The sequence below is a fragment of the Chaetodon trifascialis genome, chromosome 23 (assembly GCF_039877785.1).
Source record: "Chaetodon trifascialis isolate fChaTrf1 chromosome 23, fChaTrf1.hap1, whole genome shotgun sequence".
In the NCBI taxonomy this organism is placed as follows: domain Eukaryota; kingdom Metazoa; phylum Chordata; class Actinopteri; order Chaetodontiformes; family Chaetodontidae; genus Chaetodon; species Chaetodon trifascialis.
Genome location: NC_092078.1, coordinates 6,524,230 through 6,544,965, shown reverse-complemented (window position 1 = coordinate 6,544,965; position 20,736 = coordinate 6,524,230). Strand labels below are relative to the sequence as shown.

General features: G+C 45.8%; 1 protein-coding gene across 1 annotated transcript; it reads right to left on the bottom strand.

The window, feature by feature from the left end:
• Positions 1 to 6: 6 nt before the first annotated feature.
• slc7a8a (solute carrier family 7 member 8a) lies at positions 7 to 20,700 on the bottom strand. Its single transcript, XM_070992731.1, has 11 exons — positions 19,876 to 20,700; positions 14,357 to 14,561; positions 11,196 to 11,347; positions 6,046 to 6,171; positions 5,096 to 5,249; positions 4,632 to 4,755; positions 4,436 to 4,539; positions 3,978 to 4,074; positions 3,715 to 3,864; positions 3,239 to 3,416; positions 7 to 3,130 (listed from the first exon to the last, which is right to left on the bottom strand). Exons 1-11 carry the CDS (start codon positions 20,003 to 20,005, stop codon positions 2,979 to 2,981), a joined length of 1,572 nt encoding a protein of 523 aa, XP_070848832.1. The 5' UTR covers positions 20,006 to 20,700; the 3' UTR covers positions 7 to 2,978.
• Between the last annotated feature and the right edge of the window lie 36 nt (positions 20,701 to 20,736).

Here is a 20,736-nt window from a genome sequence, read left to right as displayed (position 1 = left end):
GAAAAGTCACTTACGGATAGTTTTTATTCTTGTCACACACTCACCACCAATATGTACATTTACATTTTTTTAACACAAAAATAGACTTCAGTTTGAGAGACGCGTCAGTCAAAAATGGCTCTCAGGGTGGAAGGTAGACTGCAAACGGCAACTTAAATTAGAGACCACAACATGATTTTAGAAACACTCTGAACAAGAAGAGATGATGTATTGCTTAGATTATAAGTTCACACGATGACCGTTACAACATAGAAAACGTCATACTTCCTCCACTTTGAAGGCCTGTTTTGGTCTGAATTAGAGTAAGAAGTGGAGGTTGCAGCTTATTGGTGAACCTTGAGCAGCAAGAAAGTAAGACGAGTAAAAAAAGAAACATCACTGTTCGACTTTCTTGAGATTTTAAGCAGTAAACAAGTCGGATCTGACTCAGACTGAACTTGTGACGCCCTGCAGAGTCTGCAGTTCACATTTGCCCTATCACACATTGTAAAGTTGCAGCATTTGATTTCTGAGGTGGAAACATTCAGGCCTCATTTATGCACAGCCGGGGTCTTGTTTTCGATGTTTATGTTACGTTGAAATTATTGAAATTGAATCCCATTCTTTGACAGCGGGATAAAGATGAAGACTGCGAGCTTTGATTTGAGATAAATGAGGCCCTGAATTACAAATTCAAACATGAATTAGTGGTTTTTATTCACGAAGAGACAATATACAGACTGTCATGACACCTGTGCATACTGTAAATACACAATAACCATACAGGCACAAAACACAATCATTGTACTTGTAAAGACATCCAAGAGACCCTGTTCCCCTTATGGTTTAGTAAGAGAAACCTACAATACTGGCCCAACTTTAATGATGAAATCATTCATACATGTCTGCCAATGCCTGTTGTTTTTTGGGATAGCTTGTAAGATTGAGACTCCTGAGGAAATAAATCTCTAAAAGCACCAGTTCAGGCATTTAGCGAAGAGGCAGTCAGTCAGTCAGATCTGTTGAATTGACGTGGTCTGGAGGTTTTCAGGCAGTGTATGTAAGGAGGAGGCAGTGGGGATGCCCTGAGACACTAAGAGATTATAGAAAGACCAAAGACAAGGGAGACGGTGTGTTTGTGCGTGCAGGAGTGTTGTTGCTAATACACGTATAGATACTGTACAGAACTATGACCAGACAACAGAATCAGTTCATTCAGTTTTTTGCTGGTGCCTGCACTAATATTGAACTCAAGTCGCTTCTATTGAATTCTATGAACTGAAAATTTCCTTGTGTGTGTGTGCAAAGCTCTAATATTCTACATGCTAAATAAAAAAAAAGATTTAAACACAGCTCGATGGTTGGCTACAAAAATACTTCTGCCGTAAAACAACTGTTTTTTCACAAGCATTCACGTGTCGGTGTGGGGATTTGCACATTAATGGTGGTGTTGCCTGTGTCGTCCTTCTAGTCGTGTATGTCCATGCTGGACTTGCAGTTTTAACACGTTAACGATCAGTGTAGTGTCCACACAAGAGTCCAAAACTTTTCCTGCTTCCATTAACTTTATATAACATTAACATTAGAAGTATGTGGATTAACGATGTCTCCACGTCAGTCCAAACAGAGCGGCAGTGGCACCCAAAATACGTTCCAATTAAGGCAATTAACAAAGAGCTGTGCAGCACATTTACCAATACAAAGTACAGAGCACACGACAGCTCCCAGGTACGGAGCCCCTAAAGTGCCACAAAAAAAAAAAAAAAAAAAAAAATCGTGCGCACGAGATACTAAATCGAGCGCACACAATACTAAAACATACGCATGAGTTAATTAAATGGAGCGCACGAGATACTAAAAAGTGCGCACACGATGCTAAAACGTGAGCACGTTTAAGCTAAATGGTGCGCTCGATTTGATTAATTCGTTCATTTATACAGACAGGCATCAACACATCCCATGTCTAAGGGCAAGAGCAACAAGAATGTCATTATATGACATTCCCAGGTGAAAATAAAAGTTAATTAGCTGAGTTCTCTCCAGTGTATCGCGTGTGTGACTGTGAACATCACTACGGAGAGTCAAAAATGGGAAATAACTATCTCGAGCGTGCGTTTTAGAATTTCGTGTGCACGATTTAGCTTAATCGTACTCACGTTTTAGTATGTTGTGTGCACGATATAGTTTTTTTTTTCGTGGCACTTTAGGAGCTCCGTACTCAGGCATACACCTCCACGATTGCAGGAGTAAAAAAATAGGCCCAGATGTATATGATGTTGAATAGAAAAAAAGAATATCAACAAAACTAAAATTAACATATTCAAACTAAAATAACAACAAAGGCAAAATGATATAAACAATTATCACAATTACAAAAAAAAAAGAGAGAGAAACATTTCGGAATCACAGTCGCCTTGAAAAACAAAACTTGAAATGACTCGATGTGAATGCGATTTTTTTTTCTGCTCTGACGATCGAAAGCTTTGGTGTGTTGAACGGATGAAGAGGCGAAATTTACAATGTGACGAAAAAAAAAAAGTGTTCGCGTATCACAGTAAGAGTCTTTTGATAAAAATAAGAAAATACTAAAAAAAAAAGGAGTAGCTCTTACAGTGAGGAGTGTGCAGGGAGTGTGTGGGGGAGGGGAGGTAGGAAGAGGAGCAGGACGATGATGATGATGATGATGAGTAGTAAATGGTGAAATATGTTTTTAACTGCAGCAGTGGAAGGTGCTAACCTTTCTTTATTGCACTTTTGAAGGAGCCCAGACGGGAAAGTCGGACGTCATGTTACTCTAAGAACTCACTACATTTGGCACAGAAACAACTGATTGAAACCACGAACGAATATTAACGACAACGTGTGGCGGCGCGAGCGTCGAACGGTAAACCCGCCACAAACTGTGTTGTATGTTTGCACGAGCGTTTGAGTGTGCGCGCGCCCACATGTGCGTCTGCGTGTGTCTGTTGATTTTGGGGCAGGCGGGAGATGAAGACCCTCTAGCAGTCCGCTGACTTGTGGTTGTCTCCGTCCTCCTTGGACAGAGGAGACCTGGCCTCCTGCATTTCCTCTCCTTCTTCGCTCCCGCTGCTGTCACCCATGGCCGGGTAAACCACCACGCAGAACTTCTGGCCCAAGTACGTCATCTTATCTGGAAGACGAGAGCAAAGTTTTAACACCGCTTAATATGCTTATTCATTTTCAAAGAGTTTGAAAAGACACACTTTCCATACCAAAAGGCCACATTCAGCCAACTTACTAATGAAGACGTTGAAGCACTGTGGCTTATTGTCCCAGTAGACTCCCAGGAAATAGACGGGGACGCCAGTCAGCATGATGGCCAGGCCGATGCCACAAACCACAGGCTCGGAGTAAAGGGAGAAGATGAGCAAGAAGGCCCAGAAGATGAGGTAAATGACCGGCCATATCAGGCTGATCTGCAAGACGGAACAAAGCCACAACTTATTATTGACATGTAGACACAGTCGCTTGGTAGTTTCTCCCGTTTGAGTACTAAGCAGCAAGTACAACGGATCATTTTTGCACCTTTATGTCATTATCGTGGTAGTACACCCTTTGTACCACTAGAGGGCAGCGTTCACAGGAAGGTTTGGGGCTGCTTTAAAGCCTCTTTCTGCACACTGTCAGAGCCGCCTCCTCAGAAACCAAAGAAGCAACCCAATCCTTCTTCAGATAATTTGTAAAAAAAAGACACATAAAACACCACAAACACACCTTGATTGGCCGGTGCATGTTGGGCTGTTTAATGCGCAGGACAATCTGCCCAGCGACAGTGACTCCATAGAAGAGGTAGTTGATGAAACCCACGTAGTTGATGAGAGTGTACATGTCGCTGGTGCACAGCATCAGCAGCGTGGACAGGCACTGAGGAGCGAGAGGGAGAGGACGGTCAGAGGCGGGAAGTTTAACTGAGTATCGAGAGAGTGAAACAGATTAATCTGAATATTAAGGAGTGGAGTGTTGAGAGCAGCGCTCACAGTGAAGAGCAGAGCGGGGATGGGAGTGCAGCGCTTCACGTGAATCATGGCCAGCAGGCTGGGGAGGTGGCCCTCTCTGGCTCCAGCAAAGAACAACCTGAGAGATGCAGTGAAAATAAAAGCAGTCAATGCATATACAGCTTTCAAAGAAATCCAACAGAGGAAGTTATATTTGGGAGGGGAGGGTAAAAAATGCAAATCAGGGATGCTGTGATTAAGTGGCATGTTAGAGTTTGCTGTATTCTCGTGGGCAGGCCATCCCAGACACCAGATGTCATGTCTGTACTCAGCATTTGCATAATAAATCTGCCCCGTGTCAGTTTTTCAGTTTCAGTTATTGTCCATGCTTGTTTCAGAGCCACGTTGTGGTTTTCTCACATAGCAGTTCATTACTCAACAGCGAGTTTGACTTGTTGGCAGTAAAACCCTGAAAGGTGTGGAAGTCGCTATCGACTCACCGTGAGGAGGTGAAGAGGGAACCATTGACTCCCCCGAAGGTGGAGAGAGCCACAGAGATGGGCATGATCCACGACATGACTCCCAGCAGCTTCTCACCGAACGTCTGGGATGGAGGAGTGAGAGGATGAAGGTTAGCCGCTGGGTGATGGTTAGATGGGATCACTAGAGGGAGACACTCTGCTTTGAGCTACTCACCACAGCGACGGCGTTCGAGGCGAGCAGCTCCTGGGGGCTCATGGCCGTGACGTAGGCGATGTTGGCGAAGACGTAAACGAAGGTCACGAGGGGGATGGAGATGAAGATGGCACGAGGAAGGTTCCTGGAGACGACGAAAACAGCAACGTTTAGGAGACAGAAGAGGAAGAAAAGCTAAAGAGAAGGGGGTGGGGGGGTGGGATTTAAGGTAGGAAATTAAAACCTGTACCTTAGAGGAGGATACCAAGGTTATTAAAAATGGGGAATGAACCATTTTATTCTACCTGAAATGTTTCTAGATCAATTTCAGAGAGCTTTAAGGGAAAAGATCAGGGATCAAACCGGGAGCCTCAGTCCGTATGCAACTGAAATAGCTGCTTTAAAATCAGCAATGTTCCCAGCAATGAGGCGTTCAGTACCAGCCGCTGGCGACATTTTAGATATATGAGAACAAAGTGTCTTACACATAAGGGTCCACCAGCTCCTCTGTGACGTAGTTGAGGAAGTTCCACCCTCCGTAGGCGAAGGAGCCTTGCAGGAAGGCTAAGGCTATCAAACCCACGTCGTAGTCCTGGAAGGGCTCGAAGGCGTTGGCTGGCTCCAACCAGTAGTACTCTCCTACAGGTGGGGGAGAGCATTTTTAGTTTGGTGCCGCAGTCAAAGAATATTTAACATTTTCATACCATCTTTTGATGATCTTAATCCTTCTTTCCCATCAAAACTGGCCACCATACCAGGCCGAGCAGCTCTGCTCCTGGTCGTGTCTCCTAGCAGATGTTGTTTAGCTGTGAGGGTAAACAAACTGGTTTCCGCTCCAGTCTGGGCTGAAAACCACCATCTAATGCAATCAGTGTGTGTAAAACGATTTGTAAAAGATGTCCTGCCTCTAAAGCGACTTATTTGTGTGATCTCCCGAGTTCCCGCTGAGAAATTATCTCTGCTCGGGGTGAATCGTCTAAATAAGCCGCGTTCTTTAGGAAGCCTGTTTCTGTCTCCTTTGTCATTACATTTTTCCTGAAATCCCTTCTTGGGGCATGTTTTCAGAGAGCATTAAGGTATTTCTGCTCTCACATACTGTCCCCCTCGTATATCACCTAAAGTCTCCTGTTAAACCAGCCACTGGACTCTTCATTTATCTTCAAACGCTCGCACAGAAATCCCCATTGTGTTGTTTCAGGGGCCCTGCTCTCTGTGGCCCCTGTAATAACTGGCCCTCAGCCATGTTGTTGCAGTGAACCCACACAGGCGTGCTGATATTAGCTATGTGAGGGCCCCAGAAACTCACTGACCCCGCAGCGTCCACGGGGAGTCCACACTGTCCGGAAGGACTGAGGATGTCCCCAGTGGCCGCGGTGGCGGGGATGCACTGTGGGCGCGTGCACTCTGGGAGCACAGGTGGCGCTGGCGAGCTTACCTTTGCAGATCTGCACGATGCCCATGATGATGATGAGGCCGAGGGCCAGCAGCTTGCCGGCAGTGAACATGTCCTGCACCCTGGTGGCCCACCTCACACTGGAGCAGTTCACCCATGTCAGCAGCACTAGAGTACAAAAAAACACAGTAAAACACAGAATTAGTGGTTGTTTTTCTCTTTAAAATCCAGTTTTCCCATTGTGCTTCCCCTTAAGTGGCCTTAAGTGACCTTTTTCCACACAGCCCACCTCTTCATTTGACCTCTACGATGTTTCCCAAGACTCCGTGCACCATTTTATCAGATGTCTTGCGCATCATTTAAACCAGTTTCCCCCCAAAATTCAGCCTGACATTGATATCTTTGAAGATCTTTGGATCTCCTCTACAATTTACAATAACAAAACATTCAGCTGCACAATGCTCCAGTTGTACTGGAAGGTTGAGAAATAATAATGCTATAAATGGACAATAGGAGATAAAGTTTTATGTGTTTAATGTTTTATTGGCCTTGTAAATGAGCTCTCACTGCGTTGTTTCTAGTAAAAGTATTACTCCGCTTATTTCCAGAGCAGATGCGAACCTGGTTACTGTCACCGCAGAGACACAAGAATTCCAGGCAGTGACCTTCAAGTTTCCATGACAGAAGGTGAACTGATCTCCAGTCAGTGAATGGAGACAGATTACAGGCGCTTGCACATGTGACGTGTCACAATGCCCAACGCTGCGGCGACCTTTGACGCTGCATCATCGCGTTGAACTTCACCTGTTATCTCTTACGCCTCACGTCTTACCTGCAGTGCTTGCATTTTTTTTTTCAAGTGCTGCAGGTATTTGACACGACTTACTAGCAATTATCATTAGACTGGGGACGACTTGTGAGTCATTTCTGCAGGTTATTTTAACATAGTGCACAACGTAATATGTTGCTCTCATTGAGTTTAACACCTCAGGTACATCACATAATGATTGGTGGTTAAAAATGGGATGTCATTACACTTTCTGGTGATTTATTACATGAACAAACTACATTATTTCCTCTGTTATATAGTTAAATTTTGTATCGATTTGTTTTGAAAGATAGTGTTGGATGTTGAGTTTGTGGATTGTCCGGTGCTGACGACTGCATCTGGCACTTTGATTATCAGTTACTTAGTAATTTCAGGGTCAGGGTGTGCTGATTCGATAAGACAAGATAAACAGATAAATGATTGTTTAACAGTGACAGATAAAAGCGGCAGATTAATAGATTGTTTAGTCCTTTGGATGTCCTTGTTTACCAGACTGCATTCATCTGCCGTTTGGGAAGGATGTTTGCTGTTCAGCTCACTTGGACTTGAGGCTGACCTAACGTGATAATAATAATAATAGATAATGGATTTGATCTGCGCCGCTGGGTGCAACAGGCCAGAGGGTTCAGGCCGACAGGGTGCCGTTAAATAATAGGCCTGTTTGACTGTGTGGGATTAAGTTCATCACATTAAATAATCTGAGCTGAGCTGCCGCTGCAGGAGGCGGAGGCAGATGAACAGGCGTGCATGGCTCTGCATACACACATGTGCTGTAGGTGTGTGTTGGATGCAGACAGAGGTGCTTGTTTGCAGTTTTTAGGCCGGTGTGTGGGTGTTTTACGGAGGAGGAGGAGGAGGAGTTACGACTTAAACCTCCTTTTTTTTTTTTTTAGCAAACAAAATCACTACAGCAGACGAGAAGAGGAGCTGCGAGGGGGCCGAGTCACAGAGCTGCAGCCGCCGCCACAAAAAAAACAGGAAACGAGAAACTATGCACGGATCAGCTTATGGCTTGATTTGTGTACTGTGCACGCACACACACACTCACACACACACAATGAACTAAAACACAACTGACTGATCCTCACGCAGCCTCGAGCAAATACTTCTTAAACCTCTTAACCACCAGTAAACAGAGTTGTTTTAGGAACCAGATGATCTTTCGCCAACGCGCTGCATTACAGTAACAGCACATACGCCCCCCCACCCCCCACCTTCTCCCTCTTGTTGACTTGCAGGTTGTGAGTAAACACCTTGAGGACACATTCTCTGGACTGCGGAGCTGTGGGGCCGCCCAGCTGTCCGTAAGCTGAGTATACAAAAAGCGTGTGTGGAAACTTGCTGAGTTAACTATGAGGCGGCTGGAAAACATGACAGAGTTATGACCTCGCGTTCTGCCATCTGTAGGAAGAGACGGACCCCGGGGAGACCCCCCCCCCCCCACATGTTTTTGAAACGGTACACCTTGGAAAACCTTTCTGCAGCTCAAGACCCGACGGCGTCTGCTTTGACTGCCACAGAATCTCTTTATGGCTGGATCGGTAGGTAAATAAGAAAGGTTACATCCTTTATTCTGCAGGCGGCCGAATTCAGGACACGAGAGTAATGTGCAAACACAGAAGCGTATAAACACACGCATGCTGCTCCCATTAAAAACACGGATGACATCAGAGTTGAAGGGAAACAGCTAACCTCTCACCCACATTTCTCCTCAACAACAACAGCAAAACAAGCGCAAAACATCCATAAACTCAGCAGCTCGGGTTTATTCCCTGAAAGCTGCCCGACGACATTTCCCCCGACTGAGGGCTGGCTCAGCCAATCACAGTTTAGCTGGAGGAAAAAAGTCACGGCTGCCGGCGGTTCTTGTCAGAACGAAGCACACTTTGTTTTAAGGCGCTCGTGGAAGTGGGGCAAAGAAGACAGGTGAATGTAGGTCAATGAGTGTAATCCAAACAAAAATGCGAGTGCAGGCCGCCGCCGAGGCGACTGTCTCGTGAAGCAAGGAGGACGCGGTTTCTGTCGGTCAGCAGATCAGCAGATTTCAACAGAAGTGGTACAAACTTTGGTTGCGCGTGAAGGAACGCGCCATTTTGGTTTTTGGTGGTTTGATTTCGTGTAAATTTCATCCCAACTTTACCAAATTTGGCACATAACACAGCCGGAGAAGCCGGAAAAGAGTTCCACGCACTTCTGCATCTGCGTAAACTCCAGTGACTGCAGCCAGCTTCAGGTGGCACATGAAACCTGTTGAAACGTTTCTGACATCTCCCGCTGACCGGCCGGCGTGACTTCTTTGGCAGGGGTAAATTAAGCCGTGGGTCTCTTGGTTCACTGAGGACAAATGTGCTGCTTGTTATTGTGCATGCCTTTGGAAAGCGAGGTTTCCACATTGTCAGGGCAGCCAACTGTGCCCATCTGCCAGCGAGCAGCCCGTCAGAGCGTCCTCCAGGAAAAAAAAAAAAAGCCTTTGGAGGTCAGTTTACGGGAGAAGCAATACAGGAAAACTGACTGTAGAAATGTCCAGAAAACAGTTTGCAGAACGTAAAGAAAGGCGCAGCTGTTTTCCATCCGCCTTCCCCTGCACTGAAAAGCATTGTGTGATTTGAGACTAAGATTAAAATAATATCTGGGCTCATTGTTCACGCCTGAATGCCATTACGGCTGCAGGTTAGGCCACATCTCCGACCGATCGCCGCGGTTGTGAAACACTCCCGTAAATCTGACATGTTTTGTAATCCTCCACAAGGTTTGCTTCACAGTACAGCACAAACACACAGTCAGGTACAATACACACACTCTTCTCCGGTGTCCACGTCTGTGTCTCTGTCTGCAGGCTGCCTGCAGTATTTGGCCCATGTGTGCGAACTCTGTCGAGGGATTCAAACGGACCGCTGTCACGTCGGCGGCAACACATTCGTCCATTTGTCTTCACGCATTCGCTGCTCGGTGTTACGCCCCTCTAGCTGCTTTGCTACCTCTCATCCTCCTCCTCCTCTCAGGTGACCTCTGACCGAAGGTTACATAGCAGAGGAGCTTCAGAGAAAAAGGGGCAGAGTGATATAAACTGGACAAATCAAGCTGTAATTCAGTTAATCTGTGACACCTTTAGGTAACTTCTATATTAAAGACAGCTTCGATGATGGAGAAACTATAACCAACAAAGCCGACGCTGCTGCAGTGGAGCTGCTTTTACTTTTTTCCCATCATCTCGTGTCAGCCCTGAATGTGTAACTGTCAGCATTCGCTATCAATGATTCTCCTTTGCTTTCGATTCTTTCAGTCTGCGGCTGTTTTTCTTTTCAACGTTTGAGCATGCCTCAACAAGCACGCCCAAGAAGAACTTTGAGTCCCTTTGCTCTGTTTCTTTAGGCCATTTGCCCTCTTTTATCTCTGCATAATCAAACTGAAGCGCCGAGGAGGAGTCTGAGCTGTGAGCTGCTCCCGTCTCCTACAAATTCTGTTCATAAGGTGCTGATTTGTTTAAATATAATCATGACGAGGCCAAGAGGCTGCTGGTGGACATAGCTTTGTTTCTCTACAATGAGCTGGGAATACTGGACCCAGCAATACATTAACAATGCCCAGAGTTATACGATGTCTGTATGGTCATTATGAAGCTATGACCAGGAGCTTTAGCTTAGCCTATGTTAGCTTAGCACTAAGCAAGACTGGAAGCAGTCATTTTGAATCTTTTCTAACACTTAAACAAATGAGATAAATCATGTTAATAAGTCAGCTTCAGAGGTGCTGCTAGGTGAATTTTGTTAGTCTTGGACAGAAGCAGTTAGCAGCTGTTGTAGCATGTTTCCAGTCCTTGTGCTAAGTTAAGTTAACTGACTAGTTTTATACACGACGGAAACACACAGGAGTGGTGTCAATCTCATCTGACTCTCGGCAAGAAAGCAAATGAGCATAATTCTCAAAATGTCAAACCAAGGCGTCTTTGTCTCTCTCCGGTGTTTCCACCTCGGGCAGATCTGTCAGTGTTGTCAGAGCATGCTGAGTCAACAAGAGGGGAACCAGTTTCTCTCGAGGGAAATCCAGTTAACGTGAATTATTTTTACATAACAGAGAGGGAGGTTCTAACAGACGCATGGATTACATTTCTGTGACCGTTAAAGATTTGCTAAATCACTGTGATTAATATCCCTGTCATGATGATACCGGTTGCTAAAGCACTGAGGCCAACACAGCAGGACCGTTTCTGATGCTGACCTCGCAGGTTTCAATGAATCGAGGTCCGATTGGGAGGGAAAACTCTTCAGCTAACTTGACGAGCAAACCATTGAGCGCTGCGCTTGAAGCGAGCGTGAGGACCGTTATTCCTTACACGCACTCGGCACGTCGGGCCGTTACTCACAGAGGCAGACGGCAGCCAGCAGACGCAGGCCGTTCTCCGGCGGGAAGCAGGTGGGGAACAGAGGCTGCAGGACGTAGTTGGAAAAGGTCAGCGCGATCACGGCCTGGTTGGTCGGGTAGATCACCAGCACGGCGATCCACAGACGCAGGAACCTGAGAGCCAGAGGAGGGAGGGTGGCACCGTTAGAAACACAGAGGCGTGGGAGAAAACAGTAGGGTGTCACAAGCATATACAGGTGGGGCTAAACAGGAGGAAGCACATAACAAAGGTACATGGTACATATACATCCTTCCATTTACAGATTCCCATTCAAAGCAGGTTATTTTTGGTTGAAATGCAAACTCGGTTTCTTACTATACTTGGCCTCACAATGTCAACTTTTGTTGCATTTGATGTCTTTTATCAAGCAAAAATCCCAAACATATGCTGGTCCCCGCCTCTCAAATATGAGGATTCTCAGATTTTTATTGCCTTATGTCATTTTAAATGGAACATCTTTGTGTTTGTCAGAGGAAAAAAGCTATTTGAATGTGCCTCTCTGGGCCTTTTTTTGATACTCATAATAATAATTTCTTGCCCCCAGCTCTTTCAGACAGAGCCCTGGGAAAGGGCCACGCTGTACGAGGTGACAACAGGGGAACTTGATGACTCATACCAAAGTTTCAGTTCTGTTACAGTCACGTTCGGGTATGAGCGACGACGATTTCCCCCGAGCGTTTTTGACAGAGCAGCAAAACCACCGAAACAGACCGAGCAGCGGATAAAAACCTGCGCTGGAACCCAGACTAGTAATGTCTGCTCCGGTTGGCGGCTGGTTGAACTGAGGTGACTCACACAACCTTTGAAACTCCCCGCTGTAGTCACGCACAAGAACATCATGATGCAATCTTTTCTCTGTGTTTCATAGACAGAAGATCATTGAATGCAACGTTCATATGAGAAACTAAACTTAAATGAACTTTTTTAACCCCCTTTACTCCTTCAGACAATCATGCATATTTGCATTGATGAAGTACAGCAAACAAAGCCTCGATCAGCTTGAACCTTATTATCCTGAGCAAAAACCTTAAAGCCAAGTTAAACAGCGTGCAGAGAAACGCTGCGCTGACGGTGTGACGGTCCGGAGCTACACAAACAGATTAAAAAGCGGGAGGCGAGATGAAGGAGAGCACGAGGGTTTAGCTGAGTGTAGCAGGAGAGACAAGGCGAGGGGGTTTTTTTGTTCATGAAATTCCCTGAAAGCTTATGCGGGGATGATTGCAGCTGACCGCGTTAATGGGATTGTGTCTCACTGGAATGTGTGTGTTTAACATAAAAATGTAGATGCAAATGCAGGACTGTGCTGAGCAAGAACTGTGCGTAAACGCCAGAAGAAACCAAATTTTTTTAACTTCTTCGCTGCATTTCTCTGGGAAATATTCTCGTTTGACACCTGTGGTTATTAGTTAAGTAGCATCGCTTCCTTTGAGGGCTGTGGATAATGGTGGTTTTTGCTGTTTATTTAGCTGTGGGTTAAGAAATAATGTCCAAATTGACACATTCAGATGGCTCGTTTTGTGTGAAGAAGAGGAAGGAGACCAGGGAACACTCACATTTGAGAGAAACTAGAGACTTTGGGGTATTTTTGCTTAAAAAAAAGGCCTTAAATTATTATTTCTTACCCACAGGACAAAAATAAAAGAATGCACAGGGGATATCTGCAGCCTCTCTCAATGTAGGCTTCTGCTGAATATAAAAGTTTGACACATAATCTGAAGGAATCTGGATAAATAAAGATGTTATGAGTGTTAATAACTAGGAAATGAACCACCTATGCTCTTCCAACATAAGTTATATTAAGTCAAACAATGCCTCCCCGCAGCCTGTGGCATCTATAGTCGTCTCCATACGGAGCATTATGGGTGTAACTCAGCCCTCATGAGTCTGACATAACAAAGAGCCTTTGTACTCGGAACATTGTCCATTCAAGTTGTGTTGGAGCGAACGACTTTTACGAACTCTTCTCCTTTCCTACGAGCATTTCCGTCGCTGCGGCAGTTACCGACTTGTGCTCGCATGCCGACACGAACTGCGCCCGTCCACGCCCACCGCCACGCAGGGATGAAAGGAGCAGGACAACAAAAGCAAACTCCCCTTGAACACGGTTTATTTATCCCAAGCAGAGGGCACGGGGAAACGGCGTGGCTTCAAACCGAGCATCTGAAGCTCATTGATGTGTGTTGATAGCTCCTGTACAAAGGGACTAAAACAATCATTGGCTGTTATGTCTGGTTGAATTCCTTTCCCAAAATACCCCGATATATGCGTCCTTGTGATAGTTGGAAAGAGAAAAAAAACAATGGTCCAATCTGTGTTTACAGTCCGGGCAAAGGCACAGTGTGTGAAATCTATGCTAACAAACGCTATTGTTTTGCTAGGAAAATTAACCTAGCGAGGTTCCCAAGCGTTTACTGTAAGCGCCGCTACCTTAAAGCTAACCTTTTATGGATGAATCGAACGAGGGCTTTGTGGCCGTGTGTTTGTTTAACGTGGGTTTAATGTCGCTTTACTACACAGAACGCCTGCAGGTGACCGCAAGAACAAGACCCCCCGCTTTGGATCAAGATGTCTGACCTACATCGACAGGCTCATCCACCTGGATAAAGAGAGGAATCTAGACAGGTCGGTATGCTCACCTAAATCCATGTCAAATTAACTTTAATTGTGAGGGAGGCCCCGTCTTCTAGAAAACTGGGTCATATACTTTATGGACGGTACATTTGAGCGGGGTCAGCTGCGGGTTTATCAAACCTTGGTGACCTGAGAGTCTGTAAAAATGTTTGACCATAAATAAATCCTCAGTGTTATGCCTCAAAATAACTGATAAATAAGGTAAATATGGTCAAATCTTACAAACATAGGCATTTATTTTTACTCTGTAAGTCTCTAAGCCAAACTCCAAATCATGTTTCTGAGAACGAGTAAAGGCAAATCACCAGACTGAAGTTTCTAAATGTCAATCAAAAAAAAAAAAGAAAGTGGTTTCCTGCGTATGACACATATTGAGAAAAGCCTCCTCCTTCTTAAAACCTGCTCTTCATCCTGTGATAAATCACGCTCAGTGACTCAAATCACCCCTGCAGATATGAAAGCAGCCCCGATCGCCCCTCGCGTTCGCTTACCCCGCCAGCCCTCCGAAGATGTCCTTGACGTACGAGTAGTCTCCCCCCGACTTGGGGATGGTGACTCCCAGCTCCGCGTAGCACAGCGCCCCGATGGCGGTGATGATGCCCGTGATGATCCACACGATCAGGGCCACGCCCACGGAGCTGGCGTTCTCCATCACTCCCTTCGGACTGACGAAGATACCTGAGCCGATGATGTTACCTGGTGGAGGGGGAGAGGAGAGAGGTGTCAGGTTTTGGGGCTGAAGAAGAGGCTGTTGTGGTTAAGTCTTTAATGTGCTTTTTAAAGGGATCGGTTGTCACGCGGCTGTGATGTCTTCTGCAGCTCTGGATGAGCTCAAGTCTGAGGAAACAACTCAAGTGACGAGATGTTAGGCTTCACAAGGAAAGCCTGGCGTACAAACTGGATGAGTGGAGTTTGAAAGATGTGGGCATTTACCAGGCAGGGAGTGACACAAATGCCATCCAGCTGCATTATGGGAAGTGTAGGATCTCGTATTTTGGAGCTTTGCACATATTAAGGTGTAAAAGTCAGGACGTCTCTGCATTTATCGTGCATATATTGACCTTTGTGTTGTCAATGTGTCTCCTAGAAGACCTTCAAATTCATGCAAGTGCAAATTAGATGAGCAATCACATGAGCGCTCCATTTTCAGCTTGCTGGTGTGTTTTAGAAATGAAAATCAATCTTCACACTCTTGAAACATGTGTCAAAGTGTCAAGTGAGGAAGGCAATGCAAACTCTGCAAATCAGTCTACTTAAACTACGCCAAACAGCTCGCCCAAATCTGCCTCTCATGCAAAAAAAAAAGCACTAAAACTCACAAATTGACTTGTTTTATACTGTTTGTTTAATTCAAACACAAACAGAAATGAGAAAGCAGGAATTTGTGGTTTGACTGATAGTTAAGGAGTGCGCAATTTGTTGTTGAATAAACATTGCCAGGTTTTAGAACATGTCTCAGCAGACATACTGCAATGGCACCAAACCTGGCAACCTGTTAACCCTCCAGAAACGCTCACAGCACACGTGAGGCTGCTGCTAGGTTGTCTGAAGTGCTTCTGGTTGGGTAAAAGTTCATTTAAGATTGAGGGCAGGCAGAAAAAATGAGCAGGAAAAAGACAAACTGCAGAGGAAAAAGGATGAGGTCATGAGTAGAAAGTGAGGGAGAGAGAGCAGTGATGTCGGGGAACTTGTTTTCTGCTGACTTAGCACGGAGTTATGAGGAGATGGAGCAAGACAGCGAGCGGGGTGAAAGAGTGCAAAGAGGGAGGGGGGATGAGAGGGAGATGGGGGGGGGGAGTAATGCCCCAACAGGTTCAATGAGCATCAGAGTTCCAGGCGGTTTACACAGGAGCTGAAAGAAGGGCGGATGGCCAACTGGGTTCTGGTCCAACATGAAAGGAAGCCACCCGAGACTGTCCGATGAGGCTGCGACGGAGCCCAGGTCAGAGGTCGGGGGCCTCCAATCAGATTCAGCTGACTGTGCTTGAGCCCAGCGGCCAATAAAAGAGGCGTCAGGGTCAAGGGTTGAAGGTTTTCAATCATAACAGGATAATAGGCTGAGTGGCATTTTACAGTACAAAAGTCCAAGGTATGAATGATATGTCACAACACCATAACTGCCAAAGATCTGCGATATAGAGCTTGTAGCTGTGTATTCAGCTCGGTGCATAGAGTGACAATATTTACATATTCTATTATGTAAAAATCCTAAATATCTGCTCTAGTTTCAGCTTCTCAAATAGACGATTTGCTGCTTTTCTGAGTTTCATATCCCTTCAAATGATAGAAGAAGAACTTGACCTGCTCTCCACTAATGATCAGACTGAGGTCAAAAGCTGCAGCATGTGCTTTCTCATGTCCGTTAAATCTAAAGCAAAATCTGAACTGTTCACCTTAACGTATACATCACATGCGAGGGGTGAGGACAGCCGCTCACTTATGTAACTCCAGTTGCAGGTAAAAGGTAAAAAGACGACAAACAACCCATCACACCCCTGGTTATGTTGACATGTTTATGGCAGCAGTGGTCTTCAGTGCTTGACCTTTGACATGCATTGACTCAGCACCTTCCCATGTATGCCTCTGCAGAACATAAAGCTAAACTTTGCAGCCGAATCAAGGAAACGTACTGATTTATAGGGGTGAGTAAATGTGCACGCTTGCATGTTGCGTGTCAGTGTCACGTGCACCGTCGCAGTGTGTGAGACATGCTGACTAACATGGAATCTGTCCAGGTTTCCTGTTCTTGTGGTCATTTTAACATCCTTTTGTCTACGACCAGCCCAAGGGGGAACATGACTTAAAAAAACAAAAATCGCTGGTTCTCTCTCACATGTTTGGATCAACCTTACGAGGCAGTGGATAAAAAGTCTGACCTGTCGAATCTCTCGAGGCAGCGCGCATCACATCTGTCCACATGTCTCGTATTTCCGGATCAAATCTTACTCTTGTTACAAATCTCTGCAGGCCTCGGCCTCTTTTTCACAGGACTTTTTTGATATCCTCCTTTGTTGTTGGATTGTTGTTGCGCAAAGGAAGAGGCTTGGTCTCAGACAGCAAAGCTTCACAGCTGAGAAGCTGGAAGTGGAGAATGTTTGCTTTAAAAATGGCAAATTCATTATCAAAATGCCATTTTTCTGTCCGTCCAGTCATCGACTAATCGTTTCAGCTCTACTCATTGTTGATGCTACCCATCTTGGGAAGCACACTCTGGATAAAGACATTTTAATCAGGCTTTCCTGGTTAAATAAAGGTTGTACAAGATCTAATTACAGCGTAAGATTATGAATTGTGATCATTTGCAGGAGAGCTTATTGGCACAGTCGACCACTCAAAACACTTGCTGCAAAATCAAATAATCTTTAAGAAATGAACACAAACTAAAAAAGGAGACACATTATGGAGAGTCCACACAAGCAAGGACTACACCAGCCAGTGGGAGACATGAACTGTTATTTGTCCAGGCCTCCATGACACATGATCGAATGCCAGCAGCAGACTATGAATATTAACGAGCGTGTGTGTGTGTGTTTGTGCGGCATTATGATATAACCCTGATCAGCCTTCATTAAAGCCCTGCAAGATTAGTTCTTGCATTTCCTCCCAGCGGTAAATCCTTGTTCAAACAGGCACCAAGCTGAGGCAACCTGCTGCTTGGCCCTCCGCCAGACCCCCGCGGACCCTGCAGGCCCGAGTGCTTGTGTACATGTGTGTGAGTTACGATGATAGCCAAGCAATTCATGACACAAGCAATTTGAGAAAGAGAACCAGCATGCAGGCTTAAAATAGTAATAAGAGGGTCAGGGGGGTTTGGTGTGGTCATTACGCTTGCCGGCCAGGGTTTTCGGCTCATTTTAGAAGAGTCTGATAGATTTAGTCAAATTGATGTGAATTTGAGTCTATGCAGCAATTCAATTACAAAGCACATAGATTGTAGTGCAGCTCAGACACGTTAAGCCAGGCCAGCTAATAAAACAGCATTATCAGGGCGGGGCCTTCTTCTAAGTGGCCAAAAGTTCACTTCTAATCCCAATTCCTGCATGTTTCTGGACTTGTGTGCGTGTGTGTGTGTGTGTGGGGGTGATAAACGTCTGTACTGTACAATAGGCCATAAAACTGTTTGATGTCCTCGTGTGCTCAGGCCCCTTTTTTCGTGGAAACCCAGCGGGGGCATGTTCACAATGAGAAGGGATCAGACGAGTCACCTGACCTCACGTCTCTCCCGCACATGACAGCGTTAGCTTGAATGAGTGACTTGGTCGAGGACGGAAAGCCTCGGCAAAGAACAGTCCGGTGACTGCTCGAGGCGCACGGACTCCGGACGGCCATAAAAATCCTTTAAGATGCCACGAGCGGCTTAACGCTGCCAACCTGCTCCTTCACACTCTGCCAACGAATGAAGAGCAATAGATAAAATGAATTATCTACAAGTGGCTGCGGAGAAAAGATGTAGTCAGCACGCTCGGGGATTAGTTGCTGGTGATTTTAAGGTGGTATTTTACAGCTCTTTAGTGATGTGTCAGAAGGTCCTGTAAAGGTGCAAAAACAGCATTCTGGAAATAAAAAGCTTCTACTGTGCTGCTGCCAGCAGAGCAGCAAAACATCAGGGCCTTGAGTTACGAACGGAGAAAGAACAAAGCCTTCTCAAAAACACTTCAACGCTAAGGTCGCTCTCCACCTCTCCCTGTTTTTTTCCCAGCCTCTTCTCCGTCTCCGTCTCGGGAATTCCCATGTACACACACACACACACACGCTCTTCCTCGCTCTCCCTTCTTTCCTCCTGTTACCGTGGAAACACATGCATGAATGAGTCACCCCCTCTCCCTCCCCTTCATCCCGTCAAGGTCAACACGAAGACCACACAGTCGCCGGACCCGCCCGGACAGCCCGGGCCACATTTCCCTGCCGTGTTCCCATCGATCGAGCTGTCATGTGATGTGTGATCTCTGCTTGTTTGCTGTCTCTATTGAATGAAAATGACCACTTTCTCCACCTTTGACTGGCCTCTGTGCAGCCCTGCTAGGTCATTTCATCTGAGTTTAACCATGACAGCATATCAATAACTCTGATTAGAATAAAAAACGCACCTTCCAGTGTCATTGTTAAACCCATTTCACACATGTACAGTAAGTAACCATTGAGTCTAATCAGCAAAGTCATCATAAAATCTAAATCTTAGTGAGCAAATATGTTCAGCAACACATGCGGCCAGTTGTACATTAGTAGCTCTACCTTTAAGGTGAAAGTCTGCCACCTTTAGATTATCTATTGTGAACCAAATCTGCCTTCTCAGTCAAATCTTAATACTGGCTTTCATCTGAAAAGCATGAAAAAAATGGTGGCTTGATGGAGTTAAGAGGGCCCACCTGTCTATCTCTATGATGTAATTAAAGGGTCACTCCAGTGGGTGAGTGCAAATGCTTTAGATCTAGTAATTCCACAAAACTGAGAGGCTTGCAGGAGACAGATTAATAAAAGAAAGGTCTCTCAGACTTCTGAGATCTCCCCCCAGAGCTGCATGAGACATGAAACAACGTTACCCCTTTAAAGTTGCAGGGCTCTATCAAAGTTACCAAACTCTTATATGGAAAATAGGAGAGCTGTGGGGCCAATTTATGATTGTCCACGTGCCAGTCATGTGAGTGGATTATCCTCTGAGCACCAGAGACCACATCATCATCACTGCTACAGAGACATGATGAAAGTTTCACTGATTAACGGCTGCAGAGGGGGCTGAGAGGGATCTGGCACTGGGTTAATGCAGCAAGCCAGTGTGTGTGTGTGCGTGCCTGACGCGCAGGTGGCAGCACGCGCGCTCCCTCCACAAGTTCTGCCTCTCTTTATTTCTCTCAGTCACACTTTTCTTATGCTGTCACATGAGCCGCAGGCTGTTAAAATACGGCATGGCTGCACTAAACGGAGGGACGGTTGAGTTGTTGGGTTAATTAGAGAACTGGTCGCACCATGTGGTAGATATGTCTTCTCTAATATAGATGAAAGTAACACTTACCAACAATAATACCGCAGGCGCTCACAAGCCCGATTTCCTTCTTGAGTGCAACAGCACCTCCCGACTCGCCGCCGGCAGCATCCTTGGCAGAGCCCGACGTGCTGCTCCTCTGTCTTGGACCGTCCGTCATTTTAGTGGCTGGACTTTTTTTTAAATTTTATTTTATCTGTCTTTTTGGTTATATCTTCTTTTCCACCTCACGGCACCAGATGCTTGCCCGTGCGGTTCTCTCGTGCGTCTCCTCTGTGCGTAAAACCACGTTCGCCGAAGCGTGTCTCACTTATCTGATGAAGAAAGTTGATAGTAGATGCGCCGTCAGCAACCTGCGACGATGACGACTGTCGAAAATGAGTGAGAGGTCTGAACACGCTGAAGTAAGTCTGCGTCCACGGCGCCCAGTCCTGACTGCAGCTGTTTCCTCGAAGACTGACTGCAGCTGGCAACCAAACCGCCTCTCGTGCCGGTGCCTGCCGGTGTCACAGGTGGTGCGACTGCTCACACGCTAAACGCTCATCAAGTCCGGTCATGGAGCAAAAAGCGCATATTCCAATAACGCTCCTTAAAAGTGCCAAAAATGAAATAACTTCGTCCTTCACTTTGCTTCTGGCGTGAGATATATATAAAAAAAAACAGCAATAAAAGACCTGAACAACAACAGAAAGCTCACTGTTTCCTTGCTCCAGGTGCGAGCTCAAGAGACAAAAGCATCCTCTCTGCGCGCAACCACACGCTGCTCCCAGTGGCGGAAAAGTGTCGTCAAGTCCTTCAGGTCTGCCTCGGAAACATCCGACCTGTGTCCGTCTTGGACGCGAGTGGCTGCATTTGAGTAAATATACATGGTGTCCTTCATGTGAGTACAGT

Excerpts from the sequence above, each read along its gene's own strand:
- slc7a8a (XM_070992731.1), bottom strand. The coding sequence starts at position 20,005 with ATGACGGACGGTCCAAGACAGAGGAGCAGCACGTCGGGCTCTGCCAAG. Across the intron at positions 11,348-14,356 it reads ATCTTCGGAGGGCTGGCGGG|GTTCCTGCGTCTGTGGATCG; the intron begins GTAAGCGAACGC and ends TCTGGCTCTCAG. Across the intron at positions 3,865-3,977 it reads TCCCCGCTCTGCTCTTCACT|TGCCTGTCCACGCTGCTGAT; the intron begins GTGAGCGCTGCT and ends CTCGCTCCTCAG.